This window comes from Schistocerca cancellata, chromosome 6 (genome assembly GCF_023864275.1).
Source record: "Schistocerca cancellata isolate TAMUIC-IGC-003103 chromosome 6, iqSchCanc2.1, whole genome shotgun sequence".
In the NCBI taxonomy this organism is placed as follows: Eukaryota; Metazoa; Arthropoda; class Insecta; order Orthoptera; family Acrididae; genus Schistocerca; species Schistocerca cancellata.
Window position 1 is genome coordinate 263,678,589 of NC_064631.1, and position 14,180 is coordinate 263,692,768.

General features: G+C 43.1%; 1 protein-coding gene across 1 annotated transcript; it reads right to left on the bottom strand.

Moving 5' to 3' along the window:
* Positions 1 to 1,100: 1,100 nt before the first annotated feature.
* On the bottom strand, positions 1,101 to 6,519 carry LOC126191069 (putative odorant-binding protein A10). The gene is made up of 2 exons (XM_049931788.1): positions 6,293 to 6,519; positions 1,101 to 1,357 (listed from the first exon to the last, which is right to left on the bottom strand). Exons 1-2 carry the CDS (start codon positions 6,495 to 6,497, stop codon positions 1,164 to 1,166), a joined length of 399 nt encoding a protein of 132 aa, XP_049787745.1. The 5' UTR covers positions 6,498 to 6,519; the 3' UTR covers positions 1,101 to 1,163.
* Between the last annotated feature and the right edge of the window lie 7,661 nt (positions 6,520 to 14,180).

The window sequence follows — 14,180 nt, forward strand, 5'->3', positions numbered from 1 at the left end:
CCTAAAAGATATCCGAATGAAATACAAAGAATGTAAAACCTGTACATCGACCAAAAGGGGAAGTTGTGCATAATGTCAAAATAAAAAGCTCAGCCCAGTATATCCTATCAGGGAATAAAATTTTATAACAATTTTTGCAAGGAAATGCAAGAGGTTACTACAATACATCTATTCAAAAGCAGTTAAAATATTCTTCATAAGAAATGGTTATTACACAATCAAAGATTGCTTGGAAGACACTGAGTAGTGGTTCACAATGGAAATGGATAACTGGAACACACTGTCACATTCCAAAACATGAGCTCAGAACCTACTGGTTTTACAAGAAAATCATCTGTCTCAAATGCATGATAGTAATTTCTTGTCACTCTCCTGAGTTCAGCGAAACATTCATCATGTGGAGACACCGACTCAGTTTTTCAGATGGACTGAGGAAAGGAGAGGCAGGCAAACGTAGAGAGTAGCTGAATGTTTGTGTCTATGGAATCAGCTTTCCGAACAGGCTGGAGTTCGTCCAAGACCGTAGCAAAATCTTCACCGCCCAAATGTCATCAGTGGGTGTCCTTGATGTGTGCGGCGATAAGGAGCAAAATCATGTTTTATATTATATGTTATCAGAAGTTAATGGTATGTAAATCAAAGAAAATTGTATAATAGGGATCAAGCGAATTAGACAGTGCAGCTGTTAGGATAGTGACCTCATATTCGGTGGTATGGAGTTCGCTCTACGCGGTCATTCTTATTTGGGTTTCCTGTGTTTTTCCTAAATCAATTCAGGCAAAAGGTCGAGATGAATCGTTCAGCAAAGGCCATGGCTGACCACCTGTCCCATCCTCACAGAGCGCACTTACGTATTTTGTGTATATTTACGTTCTGAGCTATTGTGTTTGATTCTATCAGCATGACAATTCCTATGTCGTTGCGAGATGATCCTTGGATGAATAAAAATAAATAAAATAATTAAAATAAAAAACATAAAAAGGGTACACAATATAGCCTCCGCTTATTGTGCGCTTCTTAATAAGCATCACACGAACTCGTGGAAAGCATGTCATTGGTATTTCATGGCGATCATCAATGGTTTAATTGAAATATTGATCTTTAAGTAAGTAACGATTTTATTGTCGTGCACAGATCTACAGTTTGTACTATATACAAGAGCATTACACAGCGACGCCGTATTGTTTCCACTGTGCGCCGTTCTTCCTCTTGAATTCGCCCTGTGGGTCGTACTGGTTCAGGACCCGCTGCCACTCATTCGGTCTGTTGTTGGACAGGTACGCCATGAACCTGTACACCTTCAGCTCGTCGTCCGTACAGCTGTTGCACCCTTTCTGCAATAGCCGCCACATGGTATCTGTCGAAAGTAGATTGGTTTCATAAAGCATTGTGCACAGATAAAACAGTGACATCTCATTTTGTTTTGTAGAAGGTCGTCTCCGAAAACTATGGTTGCACATGAATATTAACTTTGACTACACTGATTGCTACACCATCCATATTAGACTCATTCTGTCACACTATTACATCCACTTGCCTTGTGCCTTGGAATGCGACATAGTCTACATTTTTTGGATAAAATGCTTTTAGTGAAAAATGAGTTACTGGAATTTCATAGCAATAGTGAATACTGAATTTTAAGTACTTAATTTGAATTTAACTGAAAGATATCGTAAAGTTTATGAAAAGTGTACTGAAAAAAGTACATGTAGGGACGACGATCGTCAACAGTGACCGAGGAGTGGACATAAACTACGTTATTATTATAAGGGTTATTTAAAATACACTACTGTTCTCAGAACCACAAACAAATGTTCTTATTAGTAATGAATAGCCGTCAAATAAAGATCATGATCCACGCACAAATGATACGTTCAAACGAACTAGAAGATTCAAGTGAAGTTACTAAAGTAATTGTGTGTGTGTGTGAGTTTGTAGAAAGAGGTGTTCATACCTACATAAACAGGGTGAGTCGCGTAAGAAGTAACACCCTCCTTATTCCGGGGGCCATTGCACGTATCGACAATCGGTGTTCGGCGAATCATAGCCGACTACGGGGCACATACTTCGGTACATTCACAATAATCACAACGTTTATATTGACCGAGGTAATGAGGCAAGTACATGTTTTTAAATGGGACGCTATACTTTTTTTACCATCATTCGAACGCACTGGAAAAGACGCGTATAGTGATGTAACGCATGTTGCTATTGTGATTCAAACTTTGCTTAAAAGAGGGCGGATGAGTAGCGTGGGCCGTGCATGCTGCATAGAGCACGTCAACTCGGCCTGCAGCCACTTCCGACCGCCTCGACCTTCAATCATACAATATTTCCCAGTAAAAAAAGTATAGCGTCCCATTTAAAAAACATGTACTTACCTCATTATCTCGGTCAATATAAACGTTGTGATTATTGTGAATGTACCGAAGTATGTGCCCCGTAGTCGGCTATGATTCGCCGAACACCGATTGTCGATACGTGCAATGGCCCCCGGAATAATGGGGGTGTTACTTCTTACATGACTCACCCCGTGTATCTCATCGTTCTGAAGAGACGCGTGGTATAAGCTGTAAATGGGACCATTTGTTTCGCACAAAACCTTCTTATTAAAACTTCAATATAAAACTCTTCAGGACAACACCACCCAACTCACCAGCTAATTAGTGGAATTGTGTACGCAGGCGAACAATATCGTTTCCATTAACTTTTGTTCAGGCTCTACAATTGTCGTACATCAGTGATAATCTTTTAGTAAATGGTTAGAAGGCTGGGTGTAACCTATGAATTATCCTGATTTCAGGGTCTTAAAGGGAACTCTCACTACTAGCAGTTACATCTCAAAAGACTCTTATTCTGGGTGACCGTAGTTCGTCAGTGGAGAGTAGGAAATACCTAACTAAAAAGTTATTGAAGAAGTGCGAGAATTTTGGTATAATATCTAAGCTGGATTGAAGAATATGAAGAATAAGTACGCAACATAATGGAGGTGAATGAGCTCTTGCAACAGTACTTCTGGTACCTATAAGAGTAATATTTGGAAGTCTTTTTATTTTAATCAGATGTCCGAAGCAGAGCATTTTATGGAAACTTAGCTCGGATCACGAGAAATGGTAGGGAAAAAGAACTAGAAATATTTATACATTGCCCCATGGAAGGATGATAAAAAACTGCATGATACGTAAAGTACAAAATAAAAATATTCTAGAACAAATTCGTGAGAAAAGAATCGTGCGGAAACTGTTATCAGAACAAAGCATAAGGCAAGTCGAATAATTAGTAACTAAGAGTACAAACTCGTAAGATAATTCGTTAGATCCATAGGCCGGCTTCGCACTCTCGTTCTTCCGAGAAGTCTCTTAACATATACCATACGAGCTTAGCTTTATAGAATCCAAGAACGTTTGAAATACAGATCACCAGGGTATTAAAAAGCTTTAGTTTGAAAGTAATCCACTCACAGTCACGGACTTGCCCTAGAACTTTGGCCTAATATAATGGGTGTGTGCAGGAAATAACAATTTTCCATTCTTCCATCATTGAAACTTTTTAGTGTCATTGTAGAATGTGCAAAGCACCAAACGAACCCACATTGCTGTTATCGAAACTCCAAGATAATTGACATTGAAATAATGTGGGAATAATGACTTTTAAAACAAACACACCGAGCGAGGTGGCGAAGTGGTTAGCACACTGGTCTCGCTTCGGGGGAACGACGGTTCAAATGCCCTTCCGGCCATCCTGATTTAGGCCTGCCGAAAGAGGACAACGCTGGTACACGTACAAGCATGTTTCGGAGCCCACCGTCCGTCGTACATTGTTGAACAAGGAGCTCCGAAATAGACCACTATTGACCCAACGACGTCAATTACGATTGCAATGGGCACGATACCATCGGCATTCGACCCTCGATCAATGGAAACGTGTGGGCTCTTCAAGTGAATAGCATTTTTGCTACAATATGTCGATGGACGCCTCCACAAAAGCCGTCATCGAGGTGAACGGCGGATCGAAACGTGTAGCGTGCCACGGACGCAGGCTGGTGGGTCACGTATTATGCTATGGGAGATATTCTGCTGCTCTTGCATGGAGGTAATCGAAGACACGCTGAAAGCTGCGAACAGCCTGCATGCCTTCAGGCTTGATGTCTTTCCCGACGGCGATGTCATCTTTCAGCAGTGTAACTGTCCGTGTCTCGGAGCCAGGACCTTGTTACAGTAGTTTCAGGAGAATTATAGTGAACTCAGGTTAATGTCTCTGTGACCAAGTTCACCTAATGTAATTCCTAGGGAAAATCTCTCCAGTGCATTGCTCAAGAATGGTTATTCGTTCGATGAGATGAAAAAAGCGTTAACGCTACCGCGTAGAAATCGCAAGGATGCTCAAGCACGGGTGAAATGAGTAATTTTCCTGCCTTTCATTAAGGAGGTTAGTAAACGCATAGTAAAAAATCTTGAAAAAGCGGAATATCACGGTGGTATACAAACCGACCCGGAAGATACAAAATAGCCTAAAATCGGCAAAGGATGCTCTTCAGCCGCTGGAATAACCAGAAATTTATAGGATTTCATGTATATGTGGAGAAGTATATATGGGTATTACGAAAATAATGATCAAAAACGATTAGAAGAGCACAAAACAGTTGTAGAAGAGGGTAGAGTGACAGATCAGCTTTTGCGGAACATGCTTTGCAACCAGTAGACCACGACATTCATTTTGATGGGTGTCAAGTACTGGCACGCACAAACGGATACCACGAAAGGTTGTACGGAGAGGCCAAAGAGATTGTAAAGCACCCAAAATTTTAATAGGAAAGAAGAGGGTGTGAAACTGAATGACACCTGGATTTCGGTGCTGAAGATGATGAGTACAAGTCTTCCACCATGGTGTGACAGCAACAACGGACGACGGCTACTGCCAACGGCCAATTGCAGTCGCGCTTCCAGAAGATGTGACGCCACGCCACTGCGCGGAAGCATGCGGAAACGGAATTTCGTTGTTGTCAATAGCGAGCCATGATGCGAATCGGACATTCAAAGTAGCTACGATCCCCCTCGAAAATTTTCTCCGCAGCTGGGGACGAAACGTCGGGTTTTAAGATGAAATCCATTCGACCACGCTATAATAACGCAGAACATATTATTAATTGTGGAACCTATGGAACATGTCTGGGTCGCTATAGTGCGCCACCACCGCGTACGAAAATCAGCTGCTCGTTATTTATGAGAATTACATGACTTGTGCGTAGACATCTAATACCGCAAACATCCACAAACCTACCAACAAACTGTCGTATCCCTGGTTAGCAGAATCAGTGATGCATTTCGTTCCAAAGACGGACGAACTAGCTACTATGCAGGTGCTTCGGATCATTTGTGTATGATTCCTACTACCTTATCGGCGATGAAGAGATTGAAATAATGTATGAAGAGATAGAAGAAATCGCACAGATTATTAAAGAAAAAGAAAAGTTGTCTAGAAGGACTTGAGACAGGGTTGTAGCTTATCCCTCGTATTATTCCATCTATATTTTGCACAAGTTTTGAAGAAGATCAAACATAAATCTGGAAGGAAAAATAAAAGTTCAGCGAGATGAAATATAAACCTTAGGGTTTACTGGCGACATTGTGATTCTACAGTGGACTTATATCATTCGAACGGAATGAACAGTGTGTTGAAAAGAAGTTATAAGACGAATGTCCACGAACGTAAAACAAGGCTAATGGAGTTTAGACGAATTAAAGCAGGCAATGCTGTGGGAATTAGATTAGCAAGTAGTGGAAAAAACAGACTGACAGTAGCAGAAAGGCGTTTGTATGTTAATATATAGTAACAGTTTAAGCGCTAGAAAGTCTTTTCATAAAGTATTCGTGTCAAGTGTAGCTTTGACTGTGAGTGAAACGTGAACGACAAACATTGCAGGTAAGAAGAGAATAAAAGTTTTTCAAATGTGGTACTGCAGAGGAATTCTGAATATTAGGTGGGTAGATTGGATAACTAATGGCAGGAACGGAATCGAAATGGAGAAAAAAAAGACATTAATGGCACATTTTGACTAAACGAAGGGATCTAAACGTATGCAGGAATTTGGTTGTGGACGGAAGTGTGGGAAGTAAAATTTGTAGACGTTCCGAATATAGTAAGAGTTTGAAATTGATGTATGTTACAGTAACTACATAGAGACAAAGAAATTTGCATAGTATAGACCAGGGTGAAGACCTGCACCAGTTTTCGAACTGAGGTCCACAGTACATCAATATATAAGGCAGTTGCAGAATGAAAGAGAACTCACATTTAATGGTGACTGTGTTGGAGCCGCAGACTTGATAGTCATCACTGCCAAAGATGCAGCGCATGGTGTCCTGGAAGGCGGCCTCGTCCCGCATCGGAGAGTCGACGTCGAGCACCGCCGGGGCGGCGAAACTGGCGGAGACCATCTCCGCGCAGACGGCGAGCAGAACGCCTGCGAAGGCCAGGGCGACGTGAAGACGCGCCATCGTGACCGCTGTCTGAGCGGGCCAGGGGTCCGCGCCTCTTATAGTGGCCGCCAGACGTCCTTGAGGCGCGGTCTCAGGCTGACGTAGTAAGCAGCGCGAGAGGAGGCGGAACGAATGTAGCACCCCGGCTTCCTGTCGCAGAGCTCGTAATTGCTGTGCTTCTTCTTACGTCAAAGAAACGTTGCCGACATGATATGTTAATCATAGTCCGTTGCTACCTCGGACCGCTCCGGACAGCATGAGCTGTTATCTGTGTTGCAAACGGGCGAGACTGTAGTAGAACTACAGAAAACCTGTACACTTATCGTAAGTGACTTGGTAAATCCAGCAGGACATTTGCCACTCCGGACATTTGCCACGATTTTACCTGCTTCGAAGGGTTGGGTACCTTGCCCCCCCCCCCCCCCTCCTCCTCCTCCTCACCCGCATTTAGTAAATTCACTTTAGTGGCACTGGCATCAGTAACATTACCGTCGCTGTCGCGCAGTAAAGGTACTTACTGAGCCTTTCCGCTGGTTTACTTAACATAGGACCAGAATCTCTTTGGATTTTCCGCCACATTTCTAGAGAGAGTTTCGTTGTGGAAACTATTAAATGCATCTCGCATTGAAATCCGCACCAAATTTTGAGCCTCAGTAAAACTTCGCCAATCTTGGAGATTTTGCGTTCGTCTAAATTATATGTTCCTTTTTCGGTGCTCCTGCAGCAGCTTTCTGTCGTGTTTTGTGTGCCACGGGGTATCAGTTCCGTCTCTTATTCATTTATTTGGTATGAATCTCTCGAGTGCTGTTGATACTGTTTCTTTGAACGTAAGCCACATATGGTGTTCACTTACATAGTTTGGAAGGATTGGAGACTGTCTCTTAGAAAGACGTCAACCGAATTTTTAGCTGCTTTTATAAATAGATATATTTCCCGTTTAGTTTTGGTGAACTTCTTTGTTACGGAATTGAGCCTCGCTACGACTGTGTGTTCACTAATCCCTGTATCCGTCGTGATGCTCAGGATTATTTGTGGCTAAGAGATCAAGTGTGTTTTCGTAACCATTTACAATTTGAATGGCCTCGTGAAATAATTGTTCAAAAAATTTAAAAAAATAGCATTTAGAAGAATTGCGGAAGTTGTTTTCTATCTACAATACGGTCTGAAAATGTATTTTTATCAACATACGGAAGGTAGATCGAAGTCACTGTCAATTATAATTGTATGAGTATAGTACCTATTTGTGATAAGACTCAAATTTTCTTCGTACTGTTCAGCAACTGTTTCATCTGAGACCAGGGGTCGGTAAGAGGAGCCAGTTATTAATTTATTCCGGTTGTCGAATATAACCTCTACCCATACTAAGTCACAGGAACTATCTGCTTCAATGTCGCTTGTGAGCTGGAACACACATTACATTATTTTTCCTTAAGTGGTGCTTCTTGTTTCTGTTGTACTGCAAACCATTACAATTACGGCTTTTCCATCCAAAATCTAGGATGCTTTCTCTGTGACCCAGTAAATACCAGAGCTAAACAATGTAGAACAACAACGTACCTTACAAGCATAGCATTCTGTATTACTTCATTTCCTTATTTCTAACATTCTACAATTGCACGTCGATTTTAGATGACATGTCAGTCAAAGATGTTCTTATCTCTATTTAGTGAACGTATTTTCAGTCATGTTTTGAACATTGTCCCGCTACATTTATTAACTAATGTTTCGCCGCAAGGGATATCGGATTTTAGAGAGTAAATTAATATGGAGTATGTCGTTCTTCTTTTCAAACATTCACATACCCATTTCTTCTTTCCTTATTGTCTTTTGGGCATGCAGTTGTATTAATTGAAGTAGGCACAAATGCAATGATCAAAAAGAAATGATTAGCGCACGTTCGCATTCTCTTTACATCGTTCCTTTCTTGTTGCTCCCATGGCGATGGGCTGTTTCTATCGCAATCAGTAAGCGTGAACGGAAGCTACCGTACCGACAGAGGGGTCTATATTTATACCTGGCAGGACTAATTACATACTGACATAATCGTCGGTATTCCTTTAGTTTCCCAAAAGTTATAAATATTTCAATTTCGGAAAAGAAGTTCTCTGTTTCGCCAAGATGTCAAAGAAGAAGGTCCCTTACATACTGGTTGTATCGAGTAAGATGTGGAGGCGGCGGTTAGAAAGCGAACAGAAGAAGTACGAGGAAAGGCGTCCCTTACCTGAGGGATCGCTAATCAAGTTACCTGGCGAAGGGGCAAGTGTGGCAAATGTCCGACGTGGTAAATGTCCGGCGTCGCAAATGTCCGGCATTCCAGTAGAACTATAGAAAACTTGTACACTTATCGTAAGTGCCGTGGTAAATTCAGCAGGTAAGAACTGGAGACCGATAAAGAACCGTTCGGATTAGAAGGAGTATAAGACAGGGATGTAGACTTCCGCTCCTATTGGTCAGTACACACATCAAAGAACCAACGGTGGAAAGAAAACAAAGAGTCATGCGTGGGGTAAAAATTTAGTGTGGAATAATGATAATACCACATAAAATCGTGGTGGCTTATGGCCCAGAGCGGAAAAAAAAAACTTTTGTCAGGAATTGACAGCATACTAAATATTCTTTTTCTTTTCGGACTGCTCCTCCTGTCGTATTTTTCTTTTTTAATTCGGTGGCAGAATTGAACTCACAGCAGATATATACTCAAAGTCACAAAAATACTTAACTTTACTAGTATATACTCTGAGGTGACAAAAGTCATGGCGTACCTCCTAATATCGTGCCGGAACAAGAATGGGGTGCCGCAAGGTTCGGTCTTGGGTTCTCTGCTGTTCTTAATATATGTTAATGACTTGCCATTCTATATTCACGAAGATGGAAAGCTGGTACTTTTTGCCGATGATATAAGTATAGTTATCACACCCAACCGACAAGAATTAACTGGTGAAATTGTAAACGATGTTGTTCAGAAAATCATTAAGTGGTTCTCTGCAAATGGGCTCTCATTAAACTTTGCCTAAACACAGTACATACAGTTCCACATAGTAAATGGAATGACACCATTAATAAATATAGACTTCGATCAGAAAGCGGTAGCTAAGGTAGAATATTCAAAATTTCTAGGTGTATGCATTGATGAGGGGTTGAACTGAAAAAAAAAACACACTGAAGATCTGCTGAAACGCTTGAGTTCAGCTACTTATGCTATTAGGGTCATTGCAAATTTTGGCGATATACATCTCAGCAAATTAGCTTACCACGCCTATTTTCATTCTCTACTTTCGTATGGCATCATATTCTGGCGTAACTCATCATTGAGTAAAAGAGTGTTCATTGCACAAAAGCGTGTAATCAGAATAATTGCTGGAGCTCATCCAAGAGCATCCTGTAGACACTTATTTAAAGAGCTAGATATCTTCACTGTAGCCTCACAATATATATATTCACTTATGAAATTTGTTATTAACGATCCGAAGGAATTCAAAAGTAATAGCAGTGTACATGGCTACAACACTAGGAGAAAGGATGATCTTCACTACTCAAGGTTAAATCTAACTTTGGCTCAGAAGGGGGTAAATTATGCTGCCACAAAAGTCTGTGGTCACTTACCTAATAGCCTCAAAAGTCTGACAGATAGCCATATAGCATTTAAAAGGAAATTAAAAGAATTTCTTAATGGTAACTCCTTCTACTCAATAGATGAATTTTTGGATATGGTAAGTGGGTAATTTCCTACAAACAAATAAATAAATAAATTAATTAATTAAGAATATTGAGTGTCATGTAATATTTTGTGTAATGTAATATCTGGTATGGACAGCTTTTATTAACCTGACACGTTTCACATCATTACGAAGTGTCGTTTTCATGATCTATGGAACAAGTACTAATCTAATCTAATCTCTAATCTACTCCTTTTGCCCGACGTAGGACAGCAACTCGACGTAGCACAAGACGTTGGAAGTCCCCTGCAGAAATACTGAGCCTTGCTGCCTCTACAACCGTCCGTAATTGCGAAAGTTTTGCCTGTGCAAGATTTTGTGCGCGAACTGACCACTCGATTGTGTCCTATAAATGTTCGATGGGATTCATATCGGGCGATCTGTATGGCCAAATCATTCACTCGAACTGTCCAGAATATTCTTCAAACCTGTTTGATGGCGCATTATCGTCCATAAAAAAATCGATGGTTCCAGAATGAGATTTTCACTCTGCAGCGGAGTGTGCGCTGATATGAAACTTCCTGGCAGATTAAAACTGTGTGCCCGACCGAGACTCGAACTCGGGACCTTTGCCTTTCGCGGGCAAGTGCTCTACCAACTTTTTTTTTTTAAATTCATTTTGTTCGATATTGTTCGTTGCGTTTGGTCTGGGCGGACGTCACAATACATCCGTTCAAGTTCATCGTTCATTCTTTGACTCAGTTTTTTTATTACAGAGAGCACGCAGCCCTCTGACCGTACACGCTGAGCTACCGTGCCGGCACCAACTGAGCTACCGAAGCACGACTCACGCCCGGTACTCACAGCTTTACTTCTGCCAGTACCTCGTCTCCTACCTTCCAAACTTTACAGAAGCTCTCCTGCGAAATTTGCAGAACTAGCACTCCTGAAAGAAAGGATATTGCGGAGACATGGCTTAGCCACAGCCTGGGGGATGTTTCCAGAATGAGATTTTCACTCTGCAGCGGAGTGTGCGCTGATATGAAACTTCCTGGCAGATTAAAACTGTGTGCCCGACCGAGACTCGAACTCGGGACCTTTGCCTTTCGCGGGCAAGTGCTCTACCAACTTTTTTTTTTCACGCTGGCCACTTTTTATTTTTTTATACAAAATTAGGCAGTTCACAAACACTAAATGAAATGCATCCTCTGCAAAAACAAAAAAACAAAAAAAGTCATTGTAAAACAAATCACAAATGTAAAGGAACAGGGATGTTTTTATTTATTTATTTATTTATTTTCCATAAACATCACTCTGTTAAAAGGAACATGTAGAACATTTCATGGTATAGTATGTGCATTATATATGGAGGGGTGAGAGAAGCGTGAGGTTCATTATCAGCTGTCAAATGTGCACACCGACTGCACCCGGCACATCCCAACTGCGTGGGGGGTCGAGGAAGACTGCCTGAAGATAGTTGGCAAAGGTTTTCCGATAGTGTGACCATCTATGAACCTCATTGTGGGCTTGCTGCAAGAAATACCAAAAGTCGAGTCGCGACTTGGCTGGATCCCCATAGAGGTACGCGATCGTCCAACCTTTTACCCAGATGATCGAGTGTGATTTAGTCGCCGGAAAGTAGTCACTCTCCGGATGTAAGAAGGAAGCAGGTGTAATATGTTGCGGGGTCACACGGAGGTAGCAAGCCACCATCTGTCTTCCTAGGAGCCATACGTCCTCCACCGCGATACAAGTTAAGCGGTGATGGTCGTCATCCACTTGGCGACATTTCGGGCATAGTGGAGTGTCCACTAGTCCAATTGCATAGAGTCGTTGGTTGGTGTTGAACTTGCCACAGGTGACAGAGAACCACAGTGCCCGAACGAAGGTAGGAAGGAATTTTTGGTGCACATGTCTCCAAATCTTCGGCCAATGCAACTTGGGGTGTTTGAGTTCAATGACATTACGACTTATCCGTCGTAGCAGCCAAACATAAAAATCCTTCGCGCATGGTGGTCTCGTGTGCGGAAGCTCGTCTCTGATATAACTAAGTTCCACGATAAATGTTGATACATGCGCAAAATGTGGCGTAATGTAGCCCACGAACTGTATGCAACGGCGGATTATGCAACTGCCTTCAGATGTGCGGGAGCCGTCGCCGGCGATGACAGTACTTCCGATCACCTATTCCAAAGCCCTCACTGCGTCCGCTGATGACCGAAAAGACACAGCCCTGGTGGAAGATGGCACTCTCCGAAACCTTGTAGCAGACGTCGGGATGACAGAGGTTGCTGCTCCATCGAGCATACAATCTACGGCGACAACATCCGATGAGACCGAACTCCCACCAAGCACACCGATAGTACATGAAGCAGTTCCAGCCACTACGGATGCTGTACCGTCTGGAACGCACTCTGTGACGACAACATCAGTTTCGACCGAACTCCCGCCAAGTACAACGATGGGACTCGAAACACTTCCTGTTCCTACGATTGCTTTTCTGTCGGGCAGCCGTGATTCCCTACAATCTGAGGACACGGAAGGAAGATCACGCAAACAACGTTCCCCGAAAAGGAGGAAACGGCGTCGTCGCACGACATCTCCTAGGGATGACTCCCCTTGCCCCGACGACGATGTGCCTGTGGACCAAGACGACACAACAGCCTCTACGAAACAGGATGGGGCAATGGAAACTGTTCGATCAGACCCGCAGCGGTCTGTCACATTGACGGTACCGGGACGTGGTGATACTGAAGAGGAATCACAACCAATTGGCTCTCCCGAAGCAGATGCTGTGGAAATGGACACGAATATATTACCGCCTGCAAAGATGTGGTATGACGATATTGAGGAGGCGCCGGACGTCATACAGGGGCAGCCGGCACTCACGAAGACGGCCTAATAATTGCTGAAGGTGAAGGGAGAGGGGCGAGAGAACGTCTTATAACTCAGTCCCCAGCGCCGATGCAGGGAGATGGTGTTGCGCATCGACAGAGTGGGATTCAACGCCATGCGAACCGTATTGCGACATTAAATATCAATGACGTGCGTTCACCGGCCAAAATACACCTACTGAAGGAAACGATTTGGGCATCTGATGTGGATATTGCTTTGCTGCAGGAAGTCCACATAGCTGCACTCCCATACATCGCAGGCTACCAATCCTATTCGTCACATGGAGATCACAATGGGAGTGGGGTGGCATTTTACGTGCGAGATGGCTTCCCAGTGGAAAACGTGTGTTACCTTCCGTCGGCCAGGGGAATGGCTTTCACGACGTTTGGGACACGCATCATCAATCTTTATGCACCGTCGGGAAACAATCGGCGGCGGGAAAGGGCGCGATTTTATGTAGAAGACATTGCCCCACTTTTCCATGGACGTTATGAATGTGTAATAATTGGTGGAGATTTCAACTGTGTTCTCAGCCCGAAAGACCAATGGCCGCAAGCAAACATCAGCCAAGAGTTGCGAATCGTTGTCAACGACCTTGTACTTAGTGACACGTGGGAATTACGACATGGAGATGCACCGGGATACACCTATGTGACAAGTCATTCGGCGAGCAGGTTAGATCAAAATTATATCTCTCGCGCTCATGTAAATGATGTCCAGGACGCGGAACGCTGGCCATTGGCATTTTCCGATCACAGCGCTTACATCTGTACGGTGCTTCTTCCCCGTAGAGAGGTGTGGAACAGTAAGGCCCCGTGGAAATTAAACATTCAACATCTACATGATCCTGAATGCCGTCACCGGATCCTTGAGACATGGACGATGTGCGAGCGAAGGGTTGGAAGGTATGCGACGAAGCTTGATTGGTGGCTGACTTGTGCTAAACCGGCGCTTCGCCGTACGTTCATCTCGTATAGCAAGGAGATGGCAGAATGGCGCCGCCGTACGACCGACTTTTATTTTGCAGCGCTGCGCGACCTGGACCATGGTCCGCCGGGACAGGACGTCTGGATCGAACGCAAAAGGATAAAAGCTAAACTAGTGGCTTTAGCTCGGAAACATCTTCAGGGAACCATGGTGCGCGCCAGAT